Source organism: Phaseolus vulgaris, chromosome 4 (assembly GCF_051622355.1).
Source record: "Phaseolus vulgaris cultivar YP4 chromosome 4, ASM5162235v1, whole genome shotgun sequence".
NCBI lineage: Eukaryota > Viridiplantae > Streptophyta > Magnoliopsida > Fabales > Fabaceae > Phaseolus > Phaseolus vulgaris.
In genome coordinates this window covers 49,648,058-49,673,723 of record NC_143501.1, presented here as the reverse complement: position 1 = coordinate 49,673,723, position 25,666 = coordinate 49,648,058, and the positions used below count along the sequence as shown (strand labels likewise).

The 25,666-nt window shown below is 36.9% G+C and overlaps 5 protein-coding genes and 1 pseudogene across 7 annotated transcripts; 5 read left to right on the top strand and 1 right to left on the bottom strand.

Moving 5' to 3' along the window:
• Positions 1–750: 750 nt before the first annotated feature.
• Positions 751–7,492, top strand: EMB2726 (elongation factor Ts family protein). 2 transcript variants are annotated; one of them, XM_068647338.2, is made up of 6 exons: positions 751–992; positions 2,364–4,152; positions 4,342–4,428; positions 4,699–4,938; positions 5,405–6,116; positions 6,574–7,492. In XM_068647338.2, exons 2-6 carry the CDS (start codon positions 2,421–2,423, stop codon positions 7,205–7,207), a joined length of 3,405 nt encoding a protein of 1,134 aa, XP_068503439.2. In that variant the 5' UTR covers positions 751–992; positions 2,364–2,420; the 3' UTR covers positions 7,208–7,492. The 2 variants fall into 2 exon arrangements, with proteins under 2 accessions (XP_068503439.2, XP_068503441.2); XM_068647340.2 differs by having other exon boundaries at positions 810–992; positions 2,371–4,152.
• A 457-nt stretch (positions 7,493–7,949) lies between these two features.
• On the bottom strand, positions 7,950–11,864 carry LOC137838108 (S-adenosyl-L-methionine-dependent methyltransferases superfamily protein). Of its 2 annotated transcripts, none has more exons than XM_068647337.2 (9): positions 11,677–11,864; positions 11,497–11,553; positions 10,917–11,014; positions 10,660–10,729; positions 10,330–10,378; positions 9,711–9,799; positions 9,577–9,624; positions 8,709–8,768; positions 7,950–8,472 (listed from the first exon to the last, which is right to left on the bottom strand). In XM_068647337.2, exons 1-9 carry the CDS (start codon positions 11,734–11,736, stop codon positions 8,365–8,367), a joined length of 639 nt encoding a protein of 212 aa, XP_068503438.2. In that variant the 5' UTR covers positions 11,737–11,864; the 3' UTR covers positions 7,950–8,364. The 2 variants fall into 2 exon arrangements, with proteins under 2 accessions (XP_068503438.2, XP_090157041.1); XM_090300915.1 differs by having other exon boundaries at positions 10,660–10,739; positions 11,677–11,838.
• A 561-nt stretch (positions 11,865–12,425) lies between these two features.
• On the top strand, positions 12,426–13,546 carry LOC150028173 (uncharacterized). The gene has a single exon (XM_090300914.1). It carries the CDS (start codon positions 12,502–12,504, stop codon positions 13,411–13,413), a length of 912 nt encoding a protein of 303 aa, XP_090157040.1. The 5' UTR covers positions 12,426–12,501; the 3' UTR covers positions 13,414–13,546.
• A 2,361-nt stretch (positions 13,547–15,907) lies between these two features.
• Positions 15,908–17,033, top strand: LOC150028172 (uncharacterized; annotated as a pseudogene).
• Positions 17,034–21,812: 4,779 nt separating this feature from the next.
• On the top strand, positions 21,813–23,134 carry LOC150028171 (uncharacterized). The gene has a single exon (XM_090301661.1). The coding sequence runs from the start codon at positions 22,012–22,014 to the stop codon at positions 22,954–22,956; it is 945 nt and encodes a 314-aa protein (XP_090157787.1). The 5' UTR covers positions 21,813–22,011; the 3' UTR covers positions 22,957–23,134.
• A 1,314-nt stretch (positions 23,135–24,448) lies between these two features.
• On the top strand, positions 24,449–25,666 carry LOC150028170 (uncharacterized). The gene has a single exon (XM_090301906.1). The coding sequence runs from the start codon at positions 24,522–24,524 to the stop codon at positions 25,575–25,577; it is 1,056 nt and encodes a 351-aa protein (XP_090158032.1). The 5' UTR covers positions 24,449–24,521; the 3' UTR covers positions 25,578–25,666.

Genomic DNA, 25,666 nt, shown 5'->3' with positions numbered 1-25,666 from the left:
AATTTTCAAATAAGCAATTTATAATTTCATTCTATTCTTTATACATGATTTCTCTTCTAATCTTAAAAATAGACTACGATTTCTCAAGAAAAAAAAATAGTTTTCTTTTCAAATCAGCTTGGTTTAGTCCATTTCGAAGAAATCAGTTTTAATTTATTTATCATTTTTTAAGTGATTATAAAAAACTTCTTTAGCTTTTAATCAAATACTTAATAAGTTATTAACTGAAAAAAAACTAATTATTACGAGGAATATCAACATTTAATTACAAACATTAGATTTAAATTATCAGTTTAAATTATATTTTAAAAAATTTAATGTATTCTTTATTTTTAGGTATGTTTTTAAAAGATTACGTGAAATTTGTAAACAATACATAATCTGAACTGGTAATTTTAATTTAATGATTATAATTAAATATCCTAATTCCCTTTCATATAATTAAGAGTTCTCATTTAAATGCACTCTTATTGATTGAAACTACTTTGAAAATTGCCAAAAAAAATTATAAATCTTATATTTATTTACCTAAATTCTTTTATAATTTTGTATGTTTTTATAAATTACAATATAGAATAATACTGTTAAAATTTAAATGTGAATACTTTTCTTTTTCCGTTGACAAAATACGGAGTACAGTTTTTCTCAAGTACTAACTGGCTAAGCCCAGCTGCAGGCCCAATTTTCACGGGCTTATCAAATTGGGCTTGAAGCCCAATAAAACGGCTCAGTGATCAGCGTGGCTCATTCGGCTGAAGCCGAAGCCGATCAGCTTCAGCGTTTATTTGGAACCGAAGACAAGAAACAGCAACGTTGTTGGCTCAAGATAAGGATTTAAAGCCTCGCCATTCATTTCCCTCCTTCCACTTCCACCCTCTATCTATCATCATCCATACCCATTTCGTGTTTCACCACAAAGACTTCATTTTTCACCCTCTCTTTTTTTTGTCCCAAATTTTCTGTGAATTTTTTGGTCCTTTGAAGCTTCCGAGGTACATATTCTGCTTCAAACTATGACGGGTCGTTGTTGTTTTCTCTGTGGCACTTCTTATGGTTGCGTGAATTTTACTGTACTGTGTTAGAATTTCTTAATTGAACTTTGAACATACTTATAACTGTTGCAAAGTCTATTCGGAGCATTATTTTTCCACTCTATACTTGAAATTGAGCAAGAATGCATTCCTGTGCATGTTACTTCACTAAGCTAATTTTGTTAATTTTGCAAAAGGATTTGAGGTTTCATGGCCTTGCCAATTATATGCTTGTGTGGTGTGGTATTTTCATGAAATGAACTTAAAAGGACTTGTTATTGAATTGGTTTAATTTGTAGGCCTGATTTACATTTGTGGGGTGTGGTTTTCAAATTGTCTTTACTTGTTGTAGTTTTAACAAGTAATGCTATGTGGTACCGTGTAATGTTGCTTGTTACATTCATGTAGAAATGCCAATTTTCACTGGGTGGTATTTTTTTCATTCAAATCAAAGAAGATAAGTGACCATGCTAGAGTTGTAATGGAGAAACCAGATATTGAAATTCAACAACTCAGTTTTTTGGGTTTTGAACAAGGTGAAATAGTTGAAGTTGGAGCTTTGTAAACTTCTAAACCTCATGTATGAGTAAAGCAATTAGATGACAGTAACCCAATCATATTGTAGGGGTGTCGGACAAACAATTTTAAGAAGTAGGTTCAATTTAATCGAAGAAAACAGTTTTCATTTCTATTTTCTTTTTTTTTTTTCATTAATACAAAAGTGCTACTTCTTTTTCCACTTAGTTTCATGTTTGCAAACATCTGTATGGGAAATGGTGAGATTTTGTTGTTGTTTTCATTGATTGGTGTACATATTTCTGGAAATAGGAAATAAAGTTAAAACAGGACATTTTTTTTATAATTATTTATGAAAATGGGAAATTAACTCAAAAATATTTTCTCAAACCAAAGTGACTCTTATATCCTTAAAAACTGCATTTGTGAGGTTAATTACCCATTACGAAAACTGGAAATCCTGATATAGCAAATCCCCAAGCATTTGTCATGTAGCCTTGATTCATTGATTGTCTTTGTTGCAGTAAAATTCAAGTGGGGTAGTTAATATGGAGTCAATTTAACTGCATTGTAGTCAAGAATTTACTCATGATTTGTAAAAGATGTGATTATGCTTGATGTTTTGGTGAACATTGATTATGCTTGATATATGGAGCAGGTTATGAAATGTGATTTGTGTATTTGTAAAATTTGCTGATTGACGCAATTTTGTTCCAACAGTGCCATTAATTTATATCGTTATATAGTGGCCACATGGGTAAAAACTTATTACCTCAGTTCTTACTGATGTTCATATCGTTCATATGTTTTCTCAAGGTGACAGATGAACTGATTCTGAATATATATAACTCAAGTTTTAAAATTCAAGCCAACATGAATCCTGTAATACCGTGTTCTATTGGCAATGTTTTAATTATTCCTGGATTCACCTACTCATCAAGGAAGAATAACACCATAACTAGACTCAACTTGTCACGGAGCACTGTAAAACCTGGATCATCATCTTGGAGATTTCTATTACCTTCATTTGTTGCCAGTGGAACGTTTCCGCAAAGCAAAAGTATACGCTCTTTTCATAAGAAGTCTAGAACCTCCATATCAGCCACAGAAACAGATGTAGCACTGGAGGAACCAGGTCCACCTGTTGCAGATGAAGATTCTGGTGAAATTTCTTCAAATGAAATTGGAATAAGTGAAGATTCATCTTCTAAGTCTGATGCCAACCCTGATACAGCTAAAGCCAAGCGTTCAAGACCTGCAAGGAAAAGTGAGATGCCTCCTGTAAAGAACGAGGATTTGATTCCTGGGGCAAGTTTTACTGGGAAAGTAAAATCTATCCAGCCATTTGGTGCCTTTGTTGATTTTGGTGCTTTCACAGATGGCCTTGTTCATATTTCAATGTTGAGTGATAACTATGTTAAAGACATTGCAAGTTTTGTTTCTATAGGCCAAGAAGTGAAGGTGAAGCTAATTGAAGTCAATAATGAAACTCGTCGGATTTCTCTCTCTATGCGGGAAAATGCTGACACTGGTAGTAAGCAACGGAAAGATGCACCTGTCAAGACAGAGAAAACGGGATCTGGGAAGAGGAGCACTTCAAAACCCAGTTCAAGGAAAGATAATGCGGTGAAAAGCACAAAATTTGTCCTAGGGCAGCTACTGGTTGGTTCAGTGAAGAATCTGGCTAGGAGCGGTGCTTTTATATCTCTTCCTGAAGGTGAGGAAGGATTTCTACCTGTATCTGAGGAACCTGATGATGGATTTGATAATGTTATGGGAAACACTAGGCTGGAGGTTGGTCAAGAAGTTAATGTACGTGTTTTGCGTATCAATAGAGGGCAAGTAACATTGACTATGAAGACCGAGGAAGATACTACAGATTCAGCCTCAACATTTAACCAAGGAGTTATCCATACTGCAACAAACCCTTTTATGTTGGCTTTTCGTAAGAACAAGGATATTTCTTCTTTTTTGGATGAGAGGGAGAAACCTCAAAGTGAAGTTCAAAACCCAGAACCTGGAACAACTTTGGAAGAAATTAAGGAAACTGCATTGGATGTTCCTGACGTACAGGGTGAACCAGTTAGCAGCAAGTTAACAGATGATGTTCCCCCAGCAGTCAAACAAAATGCTGAAGGTGATATTTCTGCAAATGAGGAAAATGTGGGAACCAGTGCAACGAATGGCTCCTCAACAGCTATTGTGGATGATGAGAGTAACCTAGTCAGCACTGTTTCTAGCCCAACACCAGGTATAGATACTCCCATTGAGAAGGAAGAAGTGGTAGTTTCTGGAAGTTTGACTCCTGAAGAGGATCTATCTATTGTAAATCCAACAATTGAGGAAGCTACTCTGACAGAGGTCCCAACAAGCGATTTGAAAACTGACTCACCTGTTGAAACAGCTACTGACAACGTAATAGAAAGTGGAGTTAATGAAATTGTCACAGAAGATGAGAAACAGTCACAAACTCCTAATGCAGTGGAAGAATTTGCAGCTGCAGTACTAACTGATACTGATGCAGTTGAACCTAGCCCTGATGGAAATGGTACTATTACTGAATCAGATATTGAATCGAGTGCCCCAGCCCTGCAAGAAACTGCAGGTTCTGTTTAATCCATCTCCCACTCTCTCTGCTACATAAATTATCTATCGATTTGTCTTTCTAATTTATTCTAACATATAGAAGTACTGATGGTAAGTCTAAAACCAAACATTTTTTGTGCAATTAGATGCATGTACCAGAGCTTTCCAATTAATTTATCAAATAATATTTCCTTTGCATCACAAGCAGTCGATGACGTTGGAGCTGTTCCTGAGATCAATGATGGTGACACTAGTTTAAGTGGCGAGTTGTCTCCTGACGGAAACTTGAATAAAGGTTTATATGCCTCAGTTTCTTTATAATTCCTATTTGCCTGGTTTGATTTGGCTAATGAATGAGAATCTCTAGCGAGTTTCCCAAAATTGATCATAAATTGCATGGTATTGCATCCATTTCATTTCCCCTGTGATCCCAATCAACCAGTTTTATGTAACTGAAACAATAGGCCACATTATAGTTGCCTTATCTTGCAAACAGAATTTCTTTTTCTTCTTCTGTCTGCTGTTATGAAAGGAGTGCTCTTAAACTGTTAATCTATGTCAACAGATGAAACAGAAGAACCCAATCAGGTTCCTTCTCCAGAAAGTTCTGCCACTGAAGTAGTAAAAACCTCCACTGATAACCCTGAAGAAGAATTGCAAAAGCAGACTCCCGTCACAGAGAATGAAAATTCGTTTACCTCACAAGTTGAAGAGAAAGAGATTGCAACTGCATCTGAGAAAAATATCAGTTTATCTAGTTCTGATGGACAAACTGGTGCTACGTCAGGGGAAGGCTCAAGTAAAGGTTTAAATTTCATCTGATTTTCATCCTATTTCATTTCACGTTTTTTGCATCAAACTGAAGTATGTTAGAAAGACATCAATTTATACATGTATTTTAGTTTTTATTTAATATCTGGGTGAGGTGCATGATACAGGGTGCATAGTTTCTGTATATATGTAGTTTAAATGCACACACATTACATAATCTCTATAGTTCTCACTTTCAATCTTTTTACAATATTTATATATAACAAGTTTCCTATATTGGCACTAGGTCCAACTGGGAGTTGGACTAACCAATGCAGTGCAGGGCTGCAATTCCAAGTGGATCAATGACATTGCCTTTGGGGGATTCATTTATGACACTTGTTACAAACAACACTTGACGTTCATTCATATTTCTTAGTTTTCCAACTTTTGGCTTTTTTCTTTGCATTCTTGCATAGGATTTCTAATATTAATCTTTCCCCCTTTTTTTCGGATTGTAGCAACTATATCTCCAGCACTTGTGAAGCAACTTCGGGAAGAAACAGGAGCTGGAATGATGGACTGCAAGAAAGCTCTATCAGAGACTGGTGGGGACATTATTAAAGCACAAGAGTACCTTAGGAAAAAAGGCTTATCAAGTGCAGAAAAGAAAGCAAGCAGGGTAACTGCTGAAGGAAGGATAGGTTCTTACATCCATGACAGCAGGATAGGTGTTTTGGTAGAAGTAAACTGTGAGACAGATTTTGTCTCCCGAGGTGAAATTTTTAAAGATCTTGTTGATGATATAGCCATGCAAGTGGCTGCATGCCCTCAAGTAGAGTATCTTGTTACAGAAGATGTTCCTGAGGAGATTGTTAACAAAGAAAAAGAGATAGAAATGCAGAAAGAAGATCTTTTGTCAAAACCAGAGCAAATAAGATCAAAGATTGTTGAAGGGAGGATAAACAAAAGACTAGAGGAGCTGGCATTGCTTGAGCAGCCCTACATTAAGAATGATAAGGTAGCAATAAAGGACTTGGTCAAGCAAACTATTGCTACTATTGGAGAAAATATTAAAGTTAAGAGGTTTGTGCGATTCAACCTTGGAGAGGGTTTAGAGAAGAAAAGTCAGGACTTTGCTGCTGAAGTAGCGGCACAAACTACGGCAAAACCAGCACCTACACCAGCAACCGAGGAACCTGCTGTTGCAGAAGCCAAGGAGACTGAACCAAAGTAAGCAGTTCTATGAACTCTTTTTTTATTATTGAGTAATTAAGTTGTCAAATTTAGGTGATTAGTTACTGGAATGTGCGTTATTAAGATTCAGAAACAAATTATGATTCAGGCCATAGGAGACATTGTGTTTGTGATGGCATTAAATTATGACTGAATTACTCAGTTACAACTTACATGTAAAATGTGGAAGCAATGGGTAGCCTTCTCATTGTACACTTTTTACAAATAATTCAAACTAACTGATTTTACAAATTTAGTAAAGCGGCACAAGACTACATACTGTATCTATATGTTTGATCTTACATTTTCTAGCACATGCTTACCCCAACCTCCCCACACTCCGTGCTCATACACAAATATTATCTTTGGTTTACTCTTGAAATAGGTGAAAGTAACCTAAGTTTCTAAGTTACCTCTTTTTGCTAATCTTAAATTGTTCAACATTCTTCTGCAGGAAATCAACAGTAGCAGTCTCAGCCTCATTGGTTAAGCAATTGAGGGAAGAAACTGGAGCAGGGATGATGGACTGCAAGAAAGCTCTAGCTGAAACTGGAGGGGATCTTGAAAAGGCCCAAGAATACCTGAGAAAAAAGGGTCTCTCCTCTGCTGACAAAAAATCGAGCCGGTTAGCAGCAGAAGGCAGAATTGGTTCATACATTCACGATTCACGCATTGGCGTTCTAATCGAAGTGAACTGCGAAACTGACTTTGTGGGTAGAGGTGAGAAATTCAAGGAGTTGGTTGATGATCTTGCAATGCAGGTGGTGGCCAGCCCACAGGTGCAGTTTGTATCCGTTGAAGATATTCCAGAGACTGTTGTGACCAATGAAAAGGAACTTGAAAGGCAGAGAGAGGACCTTCTTTCAAAACCAGAGAACATAAGAGAAAAAATTGTGGAAGGAAGGGTCTCTAAGAGGCTCGGGGAGCTTGCTCTTCTAGAGCAGCCATTTCTCAAGGATGACAGTGTATTAGTGAAAGACTTGGTGAAGCAAACTGTGGCTGCACTTGGAGAAAACATCAAAGTGCGGCGATTCGTTCGGTTTACACTTGGAGAAACGGCTGAAAAAGAAACAGCAGTAGCAGCATAACTTTAGCAGAAGTGCCATCAAGCAGGAATGGTACTGGGAAATCCACATGCATGTTATAGAAGCTTATGGAAGATTATGGGAACAGGGAGGGACCAATGTTTATTTTTCATCCTAATAACCAAATGTGCAATCGGCAGGGACTTATTTTCCTAATCTGTATCTACACTGAGGATACACGAGGACTAAATTTTGTGTTAATTCTCTACAGTTTGTATGCTGAAACATATTAGTGGATGCATTTTTGAGTTACAAGTTTTGGAAGTTTTCAATTACTGAATTCATCAATTCTTGACTCGTTACTTCTCATATAAACAATCGATTTAAAACTATATGGTATAAGTTGAATTAATCGATGTAAAAACCTTAAATCTTAATCTTTAAACTTTACAATAACAATGACATTTTTTGTTCTGAGAAATGAAATAGTTCCCGTGTCATGTTCTTCTATTTATTTTAAATCCGTCTCATAACCAATAAGATTTAATGCAATTAGTAGATGATCGAGTTTCTTGATCTTTATGCTTAATTTCCAACCACACAATGAAATGTAGAGCATTTTCGCACCCTTCTTTTTCAAATAAATAAATTTACATATTTTCACCATTACTCTTGAAATGCTGATACTTTTTCTAAATAAACTAAACTAAACGATGTTTCATTATGAATTACACCATTTTATATTGATTGACTTAAGTTTTCTTTTTTTTTCATATTAAAAGTAATTACTCCAAAACAATAGTACTTAAAATAGTTCAAACGCTAAATCGACAATCAATATGAAATAATATTGTCTGAAAGGTTCACAAGATCAAGAAATTCCCATCCTCCACGTGTTGAGCAAAGTAATGTCTTCAAAACTTGTCTTGTGGTTGTGATAGCAAGTTCTTAAGCAACTTCGTGCAATGGATTATTAAGAACATCACAAAGTTTCATAATCAGATATAACCAACTTCAGGAAGACCCTGTACGTATAAGCAGAAAGAGCACTGTAACTTCTCAACTATTCAATTTAAGACACACAACTAAAGAAGTGCCATCGACCAATTTTTACGTGCAAGAGCTTGTTACATAGAGAAGGTTTCTTTTTATAGATACCCAAAATTTTCTTTTACTTGCAATCTTATCATCCATTCCACTACACACTATCCTTGTCTGCATCAAGTACTTCTTTGATGTCTTGCTGGAACAAAACGCCAGAGGTCCACAGCAATATCTACTTCCTTCTTCTTATGAAATTTGTACATTTTTGGTACATCAAACCGAAGCTGCCAAAGCAAGAAAACAAATTTCAACCATAAGAGTTCGGTAAATTGTACAATGGTTACTATACAAATAACTGGCATTAGAAAACTGGAGCTATTGTTCTCTACAAAGAAATCAATAGGAAGAGGATTATACATTTTTCATGCAAGAAAAACATGATTTTACACAGAACAGAGAAACAAATTAACTTTAATTGCAAGACTAAAAACACATCAGATATGAAGTAAATTTCACCCACCTCACATATAGCTTCAGCACTGCTAGCATTGAAATCCCTTAATGCTGTTCGTTTCACATGCTGCAGTCAGATAAAATTGAATCACGGTATTGTCACAAATGAGGAGATAATCCTACCATACTGTTGAGAAGCTACACAGAATTATAGATTACATGTGAATTCATGCTTATGCATTAAACATAAAAGAACAAAGCAATCAATCAGTGAGAAAGACATTGGCGGTGATTGTATTTTGCAGGGGAATTAAGCTTTTGATACTGCAGAAAATTTCTGTGTGGGAAAAAATTCTACAATGCTTTGATAGGAATTGTATTTAAATAAGTATATGCATTTAACAATAAATCAACATATGAAAAAAAGAGGATAGGTCACGGAGAAATAACTAAATCAATGAATCATTTAAAAAGAAATAAAGTCCAGAATGCAAAAGTACAATACCTAGTCATGTTATACCAAATCTCACTAAAATTTAAATGATTAAAAGATGGTTATTTCAAACTTCATTGCTAAAATTTTGCATTAAATCAGCAACCTGAACCTTCTACTTGTTTTAGTATAAAAACATATCATTGATTCATGCTATGCCTAAACTCTGCAAGCTAGTTCAAAAAGCATAACTGGGAGGTTGCATAGAATAAGCTTAATAGAATGATAGCACACTAGTGAAAATCTAAGTGCAAAGGTTCAAGTAAATAACAGTAATAGCATCCTTGTAGAATGGATGGTAAGTAACTTATGGCTAGATATACCTTCTTGTGGGAAAAAAATAAACTAATATACAGCACAGGAGATAGCAAGTTAAAAAAATTTGATTAGAGATCTCAACTATTCAATCTAATAATTAGAATTTAAGATAAAAGCGACTTACATCTCTTGTTGAAGTCTTATGCAAGGAATAAACAGCTTGAGACGCAACCTGACAAAGCAATAGATGGTACATAGTTAATATTAGAATTCTCATCAGTCTTGCATTGATAACCAAACTTTAATGTTATTGCTTACCTTCAAAGCAACAGAGAGAAAATCTAAATCTGCACCTACTTTACGAGTACCAAATGGAGGATTCATTATAACTGTATCAACAATTGGACCTAGACAATACCAAGATAACCTTGAGTTTCTTGGAGGAAAAAAATTCAGCAACATAAAATCTAGATTTAGAATTTTTTTCAGACAACTTTCCCCTTAAATCGAAGACTGGTTCACTTGGTCATTTTGTTTAGCAACTGCTAGAACAAGTCATTGATAAATGAAATACTTGTAAATAACATACAATGTCCGTGAGTCATATAAATGATGCCTAAAAAATATCCCTGTTACAATAGGAATTAAGGATTCAATTCAGAAACACCGTTTAATCAATTAAACTCTCAATTATAGTTTCCACAGCCATAATTATAAGCAACTTGGAGAGCAAACAGAATCTCGGCATGGAGATCAGTAAGTTGCCCCAAGCAACAAGCTTTCATTCTGTCTGGTGTTGCTCCAAAATCCCAACAATAATTTCAAACTTCAAAGATAAAAGTTATGCTGCATTTGCCCATTGGCAATGCTTATGCTTCAAGACACAAACTTGTACAATGTTATGGTATTAAAAGAGAGAGATGACGTGGAAAGCTACCTCTCCATCCCAAGTCCAAGATATTAGACTGAATAAAATCAATGTCCAGCTGCAGTTTTAATAGAATAACAAAGGAATGTTGTGCATCAGTCATCAGTAATCAACTTTAACATAATTATTGAATTTGATAAAGAAAATTTACTCATTGCAACTAAAGAATACTAATAATGATCACTATTCATATACCCTCTTATTCCAGTTTTATGTACAATATTAAAAAAATAATGAAAATTATTATTCTTTTCCTCAAATAAGGGACTCAGCAATTGAAAATCGAAACCTATTAATCTATGCACTCCTTTATCACAATAATCAGCAGAAAGACAATACCTCAAGTTCCTCTGCATTAAGAGAAGCTATTTCAAGAGATTCTGGATCAATGTCGATGCTGAGAACATGTCTGATAAATGCTAAGAAAAGTCATGAGAATATTAGATACAGTAATACAAAAGCATCTTATATGATTTAAAAAGCACGAAATTCAAAATTTTAGAATAACATACTGTGATTCTAACCTCCACTCTGATTCAGATAACATAAAAAAGGGAATGAGAAACAAAAATAAGGCAGGGAAAGATGCAACTCACTCTGCATTCAAAAGGGCAGCTGCAACACCTAACGTACCACAGCCGCATCCAAAGTCAGCCACTACTTTGTCACTCACATCCCCAAAAGAATTCTCTGCCTGATTCTCATTAATAGAAAAGGAACAAAACTTTAACAAAGTGGAAATTACTATAACTATTTTACAAGGCAAAAACCATTCCCTAAATATTTTGCAAATCCACACACACTTGCACACAATTGAATTGATTTCCTAAAATACCCTCCCTATCTTTCCCTAATCCATGCCACAGAACATCAACTAAATGCTCCAAAGATGGTCTTAAAACCCAAAAGCCAATCAGAATTGTCACCAAGAAGAATCATAACTAAATGTTCCCAATCACATCATCATAGAAGCAAGTATGACCAACACAGGTTGCATTGCATTGCATATACTAAAGTGGCCAAATTCCCCAAACAAGCAAACGACAAAAAAAGAAATACCCATTAACAACCACAGCAAGATGAACGTTGTATAAGGCAAAAGAATCCAACTTTAGCACATTTGAAGAGTAAGAGTGAAATAAAAAAAGATGGTGAATATAGGGAATGAGGGAACACAGTGAAAAGCATTCGAGAAGCAATATGGGGTCCCGTTGGGTACTGTTCAAGCTCCACCTGCACGCCACAAGCCACAAGCACAAAGAAGGAAGAAGTGAGTGTCCAATGTTAATGTTATAATCACAATTCACAGAAGAAAGTGAGATAAGGGAAAGTTTGAGAGAAAGGAGAAAGCTTTACCTTGGGTTGAGGGAACTGCTGGAGACCACCAAGAAGGCCTTCCAACTGCTTCAGCTTCATCTTCTCCGGCGATTGATTCAAAATTTCACTTTCATTTTTTCTGCCTAAATTTTGTATCGTCCTCTGCTCCACGGTTCCACCATCTCTATTCCAAGGCCCAGCCCAATCATGCTGCCAAAAATCAATTGGGCTTATTCTCTTTCTTCTATTCAAACCATTTTGAAGTATTTTTTTATCGCACAACGCACTTATTTAAATAATCAATAGATTGACAAATTGAAAAACATGATATTAAAATGCGTTAAAAAAAATAGACAATAAAGTTCATACAAAAATAATAGTCTAGTAATAAAATATATAATCATGGTTATTAAAAAAGTTCATCCCTTACTGTAATTATGAGGCATGTTTATCTATTAGCTGTAGCAATTATATAGTTATTGTTTTGTGCAGAAATATTGAAGTGATCTACAAAATGGTTTTGAAAGTGTCACAGGTTCATAATAAAACAAACACCCGTTGTCACCCGCACTGAGAAAAGAATTGAATTAGTGGAAGAATGAAGAATGAAAGAGGTTGAAGATTGGAGAATATTTAACAGTGAAAGGTAATGCATGATGGAGAATTAGATGCCACAGTGACTGTGATTGAATGTATGAATGTGCGTAAGAATAACGCTTAGTAGGGAAAAGATTATAGTGTAATGTAATGTGTGCATCTCTATATATATAAGATTGGCATGTGAACATCCTTCCATTGAAGTCAGAACCCTTAAACTACTAATCCATTCCATTCCTTCCATTCTATTTCCTATAAAATAATAAGATGGGAAACAGTCTTAGTGTTGTTCTGGATAATTATATTGGAACTGCTCCATTTCCTTGCCATCTACAGCTGGGAGAAACCACTTCCATCGACTTGTCCAGAGATTTGACTGGGAAAGACGATGCGGGAGTGGTCCATGAGATATTTAAGGTGGTATACACAGTAGATAAGGAAACTTGTCAGGTATCCTTCACAAGATATGGTGTTAATCAACACAGCAATGCCGAAAAGGTAAAATTTTCCGTCCATGACCGTTCATCTTCTAAATTCACAACGGGGTTTAGTATGGCAATCACTGAGGCCAAATATATTAGGATACATCGTGGCATTTTATTGTGGAAAAGGATGTACACAAACCCCAATATATCGAAAAAGACAAACGAGAGTTTTGATGCATGTGGTGGTGTTGTGTATACAGAAGTTCAGTTGAATAAGAATGGAACAAGTTGGAGTCTTGTTGTTGTGGAGTCAAAGAAAAACAGAAGGGAGGGAGATGCCGAGGTGGCGACTGTGGCGCACTACTTTGTTAAGAGTAGCGAAACAAGTTTTGACATATCAAGTGGAACAGATATTGGGCTTTCTGTGGTGGCAAAGATTGGAGTATCCAATGGAAAATTTGACATAACAGTGGAGGGCCCTGAGCAGCATCCTGTGTCTGCATTACTTTACATGTTTGCTGAAGTCAATAGAACTGGGATTTGGAAGCCTACCATGTGCCCTCACTGCCATCATAAACGGAGGGGTAAAATGTTTTGGCAGTCTGACAGTGAAGACAGTGATTGTGTTTCCATACCAGTACCTCGTGCCACCCCCAAAACTGCAAGAGGGGTCTCCAATGGTGGAAGCTTCCAGGGAAACGGTAATGGCAATATTTATGAAAACAATGTCATGGTTTTCCCAAAAAGACGGTGACAAGACAATCTTGGAAGAAGAAAATAAACTTTTTGTTTAGCCACTGCTTGTGTATATTATGCAGAACCCCATTGTAACCTACCACTGCTTGAATTTATGTTTTCTTTCTCAATAATAAATTTTGTTTTTTTTATCAACCCTTATACAAATATTGTTCCAAATACATACTAAAATATTAAAGAACAAATAACTCTGCAAAGACATCTTTTAACAGTTCCTACCAATTTCTTCTAACAGAAAATCAGATCTCCCTATTTCATAATTTGGCAGACTCTTACCTCACTGCTGCAAAAGATTGTTAGCTCTCATAACTTCTACTAGACTTCCTTCTACACAGGTGCCTCTTTTTTGCATACTCTAGCATCAGCACAAATAGGGTAGTTCTTCAAACTTGCTTCTCAAAGGCAAGTCTGACATTCAGCAGCCTCAACATGATGACAATCTAAGCAGGGTCATATATAAGGTCCATCAAATACCAGAACATCCTAAACCTGAATCTGCTAAAAACTTCAGACTAGTTACCACTTTGCATCCACCTAAAAGGACCTCATCCACAAATATTTTAACAGCATTCCTAACATGTGAACATCTACAAAGACCAAAGATCTGTTATTCACCATTGCACATTATTTAGGGACAGCACCATAGTTACTCTTCCATAGATCTGCTTCGCATTCAACCTTCTCGACTCCTTCTCGTTTCCTTAAACTGCACCCTGCCTTCTTCAACTCTCCTGAGACATCACACATAGCAGCAACTGATTGCATCCCAACCAGAAAAGACATGAATGTGGGCACAGTGTTACATTAGCAACAGGGAACAACAGAGGCCAGCATGTACCATTGGCCTAATGAAATGAGGGAGATTCAATACTCTTTCTGCCATTCACACAAACAAATTCCAGCCAATTATATACTCTAACCATCTTCTCCTCCCTGCTAAGACTCTGCTGCAGAAAACTTCCTTAAACCTGCACATATTACTCTATTCCTTCACCAGGATGTCTCTCAAAATTCCAACCTACATCAATTATTACTTTACCCCTCTCCCTTTACTTATAACTTTTAATACAAAGAAGAGGATTCAATACCAATCCAAGAATGAGTTTTACAAAGATGTTTAACCTATGTTTCAGCCAAAGCCAGGTTTTAAGTTGTCATATAAAAATTTTCTTTAGAATCCACTATCTCATTTTTTTTATCAACAAATAATGAATGAATTAAAGGGACATCAAAGAGACACTTTAGGATGTACGAACACTTATTCAAGTACTAATAAAACCTGTCACTTATCTTTCAGACCATACCTAAAAAACTAACACAAAAAACAACCAGCAGCATCTCTGCATCTACTGCTGTGCCATTATCCTTGCACAACATAACAAAACAAACCCACATATTGTCCTTAAAAAAATCCACCCATACATATGCTGCCCTGTTTACATTATGCAGAATCCCTTTTCAAAATTGTGTATCAAACCTATTCATACAGTTTAGGCATAGCTGCTAACAACAATTTATTCTTCATACCTACCTTCTTATAAAGTTGACATACCACATTCCAATCACCTAACTAAATGATGCTCACTAGACTTCACAAAATTTGCATGATTTATTGCTTCTTCCATCTTACTTCACGAGCCCTTCTTTTCAATCCTTCACAACCTGCACATATAGACCCTGCAAAATGTTCCTTCACTCCCTCTTTATAGCTTACTTATCTTCCACCTGCTTAGTAAAACCCTCATCACCTCTATGCTGTAATGAAACATACTGCTTTACTTTTTAGGAATCATAGAGTTCCAATTGTAATGGCCTTTTTGAGTTTTGGTGAAGTTTGTAATCCTTATGGATCTGTAAGCGATTTAGTTAGGTTGTAGGTGTTGTATAAAGGTTAGGACAACCAAGTCTCCCTTTTAATTCATTTATTATTTACTGATAAACAAATAAATATAAAGCTCACACATATTAGTATTAGTATAAGGGGTTTGGGAGGAACATAAAACGTAGAATGGATCGAAAATTGGACACATCAAAGGACAAGGGGAATTATAACTATGTGGAGACGTAGTTATTCTGAATTAGTACTGTCAATTCATATTTTCTAAATTCTAGAGACTAAAATTATAGAAAATAAATCAAAATTAGTGATGAAATAATTAAAGGGTACCAACATGAAAAATTCAGCCTATTTTTTGTTTTGTTCTAGAAAGTTTATAGTTATTGTTTTCTGCACAAATACTGAAGTCGTCTAGAAAATGGTTTTGGAACTGTCAGAGGTTCATAAAAAACAAACACCGGTTGTGACGCGCACTGAGAGAGGTTGAAAATTGGAGAATATATAACAGTAAAAGGTAATGCATGATAGAGAATTAGATGCCACAGTGACTGTGATTGAATGAATGTGCGTAAGAATAACGCTTACTAGGGCAAAGATTATAGTGTAATGTAATGTGTGCATCTCTATATATATAACATTGGCATGTGAACATCCTTCCATTCAAGTATCAACCCTTAAACTTCTAATCCATTCCATTCCTTCCATTCTATTTCCTATAAAATAACAAGATGGGAAACAGTCTTAGTGTTGTTCTGGATAATTATATTGGAACTGCTCCAATTCCTTGCCATCTACAGCTCGGAGCATCCACTTCCATCGACTTGTCCAAAGATTTTGAGATAGACGAGGCGGGAATGGTGACAGAGATATTTAAGGTGTTATACACAGTAGATAAGGAAACTTGTGAGGTATCCTTCATAAGATATGGTGATCAACATTGCAATGCCCAAAAGGTATACTTTGTCGTCTATGACCTTTCATCTTTTGACTTCAAAACGCAGTTTACTATGGAAATCACTGGGACCAAATATAATAAGATAGTGAATGTCTTTTGGTGGTTCTTATCGAAACTGAGAATAAAAGAATACCCCACTGTATCGACAAAGAAAAACAAGAGTTTTGATGCATGGGGTGGTGTTGTGGATACAGAAGTTCAGTTGTATGAGATTGGAAGAAGTTGGGGTCTTGTTGTTAAGGAGTCAAAGAAAAAGAGAGGGGAGGAAGAGGTCGAGGTGGCGACTGTGGCTCACTACTTTGTTAAGAGAAGCGGAACAAGTTTACACATGTCAAGTGGAACAGATATTGGCTTTCTGTGGTGGCAAAGATTGGAGTATCCAATGGAAAATTTGACATAAAAGTGGAGGGCCCTGAACAGCATCCTGTCTCTGCATTAGTTTACATGTTTGATGAAGTCAAAAGAACTGGGATTTGGAAACCTACCATGTGCCCTCATTGCCATCATAGACGGAGGGGTAAAGTGTTTTGGCAGTCTGATAGTGAAGACAGTGATAGTATTTCCATACCAGTACCTCGTGCTACCCCCAGAAATGCAAGAGGGGTCTTCAATGGTGGAGGGTTCCAGGCAAACGGTATTGGTAATTTTTTTGAAAACAATTTTATGATTTTCCCAAACTGACAGTGACAAGACAATCTTGGAAGAAGAAAATAAGCTTTTTGTTTAGCCAGTGGTTGTGTATATTATGCAGAACCCAATTGTAACCTTGTTGCTTGCACTTTATGTTTTCTTTTGGTCAATAATAAATTTTGTTGTTCTGTCTGTATCTTGTTTACTTATGTGATTATCTTTATCCACTACTATGAGCATGAGAAAAAATACTTTGTTTAGCAAAGAGTTCATTGATTCCCCATTAACACCCCAAGCAAGCACAGCAGAGAAAACCTACCTAACCCTACATATTTCTATACCATCATCTCTCCAAACTCATCATCCCACAGACACTCTCTTCTGTTCTTCTATACATCTCATTCTTTCTTTTGACAAAGTCCCCAACAAGCTCGGAAGTCTTTAGCATTCTCTCCATCAACATTTGCATCGCCTTCGCAAGTTTTTTTATATGCTTTTAAACAAACTCCCCTACACAAGATATAGAAGAATAAACAGAAGGTGGAAGAATAAAATTTCAAACAAGTTGAAGAATCAAGAATCAAACGGATAAAGGCAATGGAATTAGAATATGGAGCTCCCACACATTAGTACTAATATTAGGGGTTTGGAAAGAGCATAAAACGTAAATATATTAAAGAGTTTGGGAAGCATGCCTCACGAAAAAGTTGGAAAAAATATCATATTAAATATATGATATTAAATAGATAGTTGGATATTACGTTTTTCTATAAAGATTGGAAGACTAATGAAGTATCTCTTTTATTTAATTAATTAATTATTTGTTGATAAAAAAACATATTATATATATATATATTTAAATAAACCATTTTGACGTCTTTTTTTATCATACAACAACGCACTTAGTTATTTAAATAATCAATAAAATTGAAAAACATGATATTAAATGTGTTAAAAATTATACAATAAAGTTTATAAATAATAGTCGAGTAATAAAATATATAATTATACTTATTAAAAAAATTAATCCCTTACTACAATTGTCTTAGCTCTCTTAACTTTCTTGCTCCTTTATTATGTCTTTCTTCAAAATGTACAGAATAAGTTTTTTTTGGTATATGGGGAAGGAGGGAAGGAAAATAGCATGGGTTGCTTGGGAGAAGGTATGTGATTTGAAGAATGAGGGGGAATGGGTTAAAGATATCAGGGTTTTCAATAATGTCCTATTAGAAAAATGGATTTGTCGATGTCAGGAAGATTCGGGAGGTCTGTGGAAGGAAGTTTTAGATTCAAAATACGTTGAATGGAGAGATCTAAAAAATAATGTTAGGAATCACAATGAATCCCAACGGTGGAGGAACATCAAGAATATATCGAGTGTGGAGGACAGGGTAATATATTTGAAGACAAATTTGAATGGGCTTTAGGCGAAGGTAAAAGTATATTGGTCCATTTGACATGGGCGGGCCCAGGTCAACTCGGATGGACATGGACCCGGGCCGACTAGACTTAACATGGATGCGGGTAAACTCCGATGGACGTGGGCTTGGGCGTATTCAGCTCGATATGGGTCCAAGCCGATTTAGCTCGACATTGACCCGAGCCGACTTGGCTAGACATGGTCTCAGGTCAACTCAGCTCGACATGGGCCTGGATCGACTCGGCTCGACACGGAACCAAACTGACTTGACTCAACATCAGCTCGGGTTGACTCATCGACTCAGCTCGACAGGGTCCCAGGCCGACTCGAACGAACATGGGCCTGGGCTGACTCTGATCAACATTGGTCGGGGTCGACTCAGATTGCATGGGCTCTAGCCGAGTTGGCTCGACATGGACGTGGGCGACTCAGATCCACATGGGCCCAGGCCGAATCGGCTCGACATGGGTCCGAGCTGACTCGGCTTGACATGGGCTCGGGTCGACTCTAATCGCCATGGGCCGGAGTCGACTCGGGTCGCCATGGTCGGGTTGACTCAGCTCGTTATGCACCTGGGTCAACTCAGCTCGTTACGGGCCTGGGTCGACTCGGCTCGTTATGGGCCTGGGTCGACTCGGCTTGACATGGGCCCGGGTTGACGAGGCTCGTTATGGGCCTGGGTCGACTCGGCTCAACATGGGTCTTGGTTGACTCGGGTTGACATGGGCCCAAGCCGACTCAAATTGACATGAGCCCAGGTCAACTCGGCTTGACATGGGCCTGGGTCGACTCGACTCAACATGGGCTTGAGTCGACTTGGCTCGACATGGGCTTGGTGCCGAATCGACTTGGGCTCTAACCCACTCAGCTCGACTTTAGCCTGGGTTGACTCGGCTCAACTTTTGGTTGGCTCGAATTTGACCTTGGTTGACTAGGCTCGACTTGGGCCCGGATCGACTTGGCTCGTCTTTGGCTCGGATCGATTGGGCTCGACTTAGGCCCTGATCAACTTGGCTCGACATGTACTCGAACCAACTTTGCTCGTCCTGGGCTCGGATTGGCTCGACTCATCCTAGGTCCAGTCCAAGTCAAAATCCAACCCAAAATCCATTTTGGATAATAAAAAATATATCCAATCTATATATAATTCATATCTAATTAAATGGATTTCACTTAAAATCCAAAAAATCTAAAAAATATGAATTTAGTTGGATTTCACAATTTGAATTTTTTGTGCGTTACTTATAATATTTGAATGTGTGGAAGAAGAATTGGTTATTCGTAAAGTTTTTCCTAGACTATATATTATTAACATTTGTGAAGCAGTACTACTTGATTAACATATATTTTCTAAAACTTTATAATAAATGTTATTCCAAGAAAAAATATTTTAATTGATATTTATTTTAACATATAAATCTAGTATTAAACAAGATAGGTTATGATCTATTTTTTTATCGGTAAAAAAAATAATATATAAATGGGAGGTATTTCAGGGATCAATCCTTATACAAGAAAACATACACCTTACTAAAACAAATCTCTAATCATGAGCAAACCTTCCCTAGCTTACCTCATTTCTTTTGAACTCCCCAAAAGTTTTTACCCTTGCACCTTTAACTATTTTTGTTTTTAATAGATCTCATACACACCAATGGTTCCATGCACCAATCAGAGTAACAAAAACATGTTATGCGTACCTTTGATGTGACTCATGACCAAACTTTCAACTGCGCCATCGTGAAGATTTCGGTGTGATCTATGCATCTGTTTTTAAAGATCTTTTTGTTCCTTTGTTTTTCACACTTCGCCTATTACTGCCATACACACAAGTCCAAATTTGATTGATGTTTTCGCTTTCCTTAAACAACTTGAACAGAAGTGCATTTTCGGATCCTGGTGAACTGTACGTCGACGTCATACCCATCCACTCGTAGAACTTAGACTAGACAAGCCAAGCTATCTGACACGTGCAGAATAAATGTGACGTTGTTTTCGCCGCCCCCTCTCCACACATAACGCAACTGGTATTTTCCACGTCTATCTCCCTTTTCACCAAATTGGCCTTAGACACTATCTTATCCTCCAACATCCGCCAAATTATGAAAAGGGGCTATGCCTTAAGTCTCCGAACCCCTCATACATTGCGGCGTCTTCAACCTGATATTCACCTTTTAAAACTCTGTAAGCGGTTTGTAATGTAAACTTTGTAGTGTCGCAATCTTTCCAATCCCACATATCTTCCTTTTCTTCCCACATATCTTCCTTTTCTTCGGTTAAACTCTTCCTATCCAACAGCGTTATCATTTGTTGCTCATGCTGCTTTTATGATCTATGCATAACCGCACATCATATATCATATATAAGAACCAATTTGCTTTGCACCAATATAGTAATTTTTATTCGAGATTATTTTTTGTGTACATACAATATAATAAATTTACACTATGAGAAACATTGACCAAGTGCTAGCATATACAATGAGAAAATGGTTTCTTTTATTAGTTGAAGTGTTTTTTTTCTGCAACTAATTTTTTTTTTTTATCAGCAATGAATAAATAAAATAAAAGGGATACTTCAGGGGTATCCCAACCCATATACAGACACCAGAGTTGGACTTCCTATATCATCCACAAATCACAAAAGAAACCCTCCTTTATGGTTGGAGCATAACAACCTTAAAGTAAGAAAACCATACCCAAAATATAACCAACAGCCTCAAAGCAACATTCAACTATACCGAGACACCCAGAACCGAGGCCACCTACATTCACCTCCATTCACCTCGCCACGTGACGAGTTACCCATGCGCGTTGGAAAACGTAGGCGACCACCGACTTCGCACATAAGGAGAACGCCGCTTCCTGGACCGGCGATCATGTTGACCCCTTGCATAGCTTCGCCGACCACCGACTACACTCGCACGGAGATCGCCGTTTCATCAACCGGCGATCATGTTGACCTTTGCATAACTACGGCGACCACCGACTACACACATATAGACTCCGCTACCAATCATGTTAGCCTAAGGAGAATGCCGCTTCATCAACCGGCGATCATGTTGACCCCTTGCCTAGCTTCGCCGACCACCGACTATGCACGCTTAGAGATCGCCGTTTCATAAACCGGCGATCATGTTGCCCTTGTATAACTTGGACGACCACCGACTACACATTTCAGCGATCGGCGATCATATTGACCAAAGGAGAGCACCGCTTCAACAACCGGCGATCAAGTTGACCTTTGCATACCTTCGACTAAGTGTTTTAGAAAAAAAGTTAGAATCGTTAGGAAATTGGTCGTAAACCAACATCTCAGTGTTTTAAACTGTTAAGAGAAACCAAACAAGAATATCAAATAGATAAAAAAATACAATAAAGTTAAAGAATCGAAGAAAGTAAGAATGAGCAACATAATGAGTGAAGAAGATAAACATGAAAGTGCGCAATAGAAACACATGATAGGGAATTAGATGCTGTGAAATTGAATTATTGTGCGGAAGAACAACGCTTGGTTTGCATATAAAGTGGAAAGATTCTATACTCTACACACTAAAGAGTTCATAAATATCCCCATTAACATCCCAATCAAGCATAGCAGAGAAAACCTACCTCAGTACCCACATAGATTAACTGGGAAGTGAGTTCTCCATACTCTATCCCATGCACTAACCCTAAATATTTCTATACCCTTATCTCTCCAAACTCATCATCCCACAGATACTCCATTTCCGTTCTTAATTTGTTGGCTTTAGATGGGAAACAGTATTCGCAGAGTTGGTCTTCTGAATACTGTTGGGGTGGGGGAGGATCAACCTTTTCACTATCAGCTGGGAAGAAAAGTTTCCATTGACTTGTCAAAAAGAAGATATAGGGAATTCCTCGATGGGTTGCGGAGTGAGGAGTGGAACATGTGGTACGCTGTAGATGTTTCAAGTTGTAAACTCACTTTAAGGAAAGATGAAGGTGGCAAGGGTTTACTCATAAAAATCAACAGCATAATCCCAGGCATAACTGGAGATTTTTCAGTATACCGTTTTGATATGGATCTAACTGAATCAGATGCTCGGGTACAATCCACCTGGTCGATCGATATCAATGGAGCCGAGGCATCGTCAGCGTTTGATTATGGCAAGCAGATTCATGCAGGAGGCAGCGTTACGAACACACAGTTTATTTTGTGCGGGACTGGAGACATAGGGAGTTTTATTGTTTTGGAACAGAAGAAGAAGAAGGAGGAAGAAGAACGACCTTATGCAGTGACTCTGGCACACTATTTTTCTTCCAGTGGCCGTATTAATGATTATTCTAGAAATAAAATAGATGTTGGTCTTTCTGTAGTGGTAAAGATTCGAGCAATCAATGGGAGTTTGGATGTAACGGTGGAAGGCCCTGACAAACACCCTGCTTTTGGATTACGTTACTTGTTTCAGGAAGCTATGAGAACCAAGATTTGGAAGCCTACTTTGTGCCCACACTGTGCCAATATCCAGAAGCAAAGCAGCATGATGACTTCGCAGTCTGACAGTGATGACAGAGAGAGTGTTCCTGTGGCACGCCGTCATGGTGAAAACCAGATTAATTTAACAGCTGTTGCCAATAGTAATTACACTGAAAATAAAAATAATTATTATATTCCTTTGAAAGTGATGGTGGTAACTGATGTACCAAATTTGCTTAGTTTTAGTAAAGTAACGTAATTGGCACTATGGCATGAATAAGCCACCATCATGTGAAGAAAATAAGTCTAGAGGTGTTCTTGTTTTTGTTTTTCGTTTTTTAATTTTATTTACTTCACAGTAATTTATAGCTGTTTGTGTAATGAAGAACCAAAGATGTAATGTGGCTTTATATCCTACTACAGTGCTTATGCTTTTATGTTCTCTTTCTCGATAACAGATGTACCATTCTGTTTTACTCCTTTTTGGTTGCAGTTTTGATGTGTAGGTTTTGCTAGAAACTTTATTTTTTTTTATAGGGTTTGAATCACCTTTAAGTGTTTTCTTTAATTTAGTTCTTACTGGTAAAAAAAAGTTCATAGAACCTCATATCTATGAGTTTATAGTTAAATGGAAATTAGTGTAGAGAATACCAACGCTTCTTTCTCGTGATTTTCATAGTCTGCTTCGCAAGAGTTGGATATGCATTTAGACGAGTCTGTGGAAAAAAAAGGAATTAATAACAAGTGGAGAAGAGATAGATGAGAGTGGAGTAGAAAATATGATAGAGAATTAGGTGCCATGTAATTGAAATAATCTGAACAAGAATAACACTGGGCATATGATAGAGAATTATATTATATAATTGATATGTGAGAATAAAAGATTGATTTGGTAGTAAAATATAGAAGAATAAAGTAAGAGAAAAGAAAAGCAACGTAGAAGTGAACACAGACAAAATAAAGTTTAGCAAAGTGGAAATTACTATAGCTATTTTACATGGAAAAAAACATTCCCTAAATATTTTGCAAATCCACACACACTTGCACACAATTGAATTGATTTCCTAAAATACCCTCCCCATCTTTTCCTAATCCATGCCACAGAACAGCAAGTAAATGCTCCAAAGATGGTCTCAAAACCCAAAAGCCAATCAGAATTGTCATGACCAAAAAGAATCATAACTAGATGTTCCCAATCACATACAAGCAAGTATGACCAACACTGGTTGCATTGCATTGCATATACTAAAGTGGCCAAATTCCCCAGACAAGCACACTATAAAAAATACCCATTAACAACCACAGCAATATGAACGTGGTATAAGGCAAAAGAATCCAACATTAGCACATTTGAGGAGTATAGTTAGAAGGGAGAGTGAACTAAAAAAAGATGGTGAATATAGGGAATGAGGCATATTTATCTATTAGCTGTAGCATTTACATAGTTATTGTTTTGTGCAGAAATATTGAAGTGATCTACAAAATGGTTTTGAAACTGTAACAGGTTCATAAAAAAACAAACACCAGTTGTGAGCCGCACTGAGAAAAGAATTGAATTAGTGGAAGAATGAAGAATCAAAGAGGTTGAAGATTGGAGAATATTTAACAGTGAAAGGTAATGCATGATAGAGAATTAGATGCCACAGTGATTGTGATGGAATGAATGAATGTGCGTAAGAATAACGCTTACTAGGGCAAAGATTATAGTGTAATGTAATATCTGCATCTCTCTATATATAACATTGGCATGTGAACATCCTTCCATTCAAGTCTCAACCCTTAAACTACTAATCCATTCCATTCCTTCTCCTATAAAATAACAAGATGGGAAACAGTCTTGGTGTTGTTCTCGATAACTATATTGGAATTGCTCCAGTTCCTTGCCATCTACAGCTGGGAGCAACCACTTCCATCGACTTGTCCAGAGATCTGAGTGAGAAAGACGATGCGGAAGTGGTGAAGGAGACATTTAAGGTGGTATACACAGTAGATAAGGCAACTTGTGAGGTATCCTTCACAAGATATGGTGTTGATCAACATAGCAATGCCAAAGAAATAAAATTTTGCGTCCAAGACAGTATATCTAAGTTCTATTCGGCGTATTCTATGGGAATTGGGACCAAAATTTGGATTGGCAGATCCAGATTGTTGTTACCTAATTTGAATATATCGACAAAGTTAAACACGAGTTTTGATGCATGGGGTGGTGTTGTGGATACAGAAGTTCAGTTGTATGGGAGTGGAGGCAGATGCGGTCTTCTTGTTGTGGAGTCAAAGAAAAAGAGAAGGGAGGAAGAGATCGAGGAGGTGACTGTGGCACACTACTTTGTTAAGAGTAGCGGATCAAGTTTTGACATATCAACTAGAACAGATATTGGCCTTTCTCTGGTGGCAAAATGTGGAACAGATATTGGGCTTTCTGTGGTGGCAAAGTGTAGAGTATCCAATGGAAAACTTGAATCAACATTGGAGGGCCCTGAGCAGCATCCTGTGTCTGCATTACTTTATATGTTTGATGAAGTCTATAGAACTCGGTTTTGGAAGGCTAGCATGTGCCCTCATTGCCATAATAAACGGAGGGGTAAAGTGTTTTGGCAGTCTGACAGTGAAGACAGTGATAGTGTTTCCATACCAGGACCTCGTGCCACCCCCAAAAATGCAAGAGGGGTCTCCAATTGTGGAAGGTTTCAGGGAAACGGTAATGGTAATATTTTTGAAAACAATGTCTTCATTTCCAAAAAAAAAACGATGACAGTAATTCAACTCAAGACAAGCCAATCTTGGAAGAACCCAATTGTAACCTACCACTGCTTGCACTTTATGTTTTCTTTCTCAATAATAAATTTTGTTGTTGTGTCTATATCTTGTTTCCTTATGTAATTATCGTTATATATCTCACATGTGGCTAAACATGACTATATACAAAGTATCCACTATTAATAAAGTTTTGTTTTATCTTAAAAGAAAAA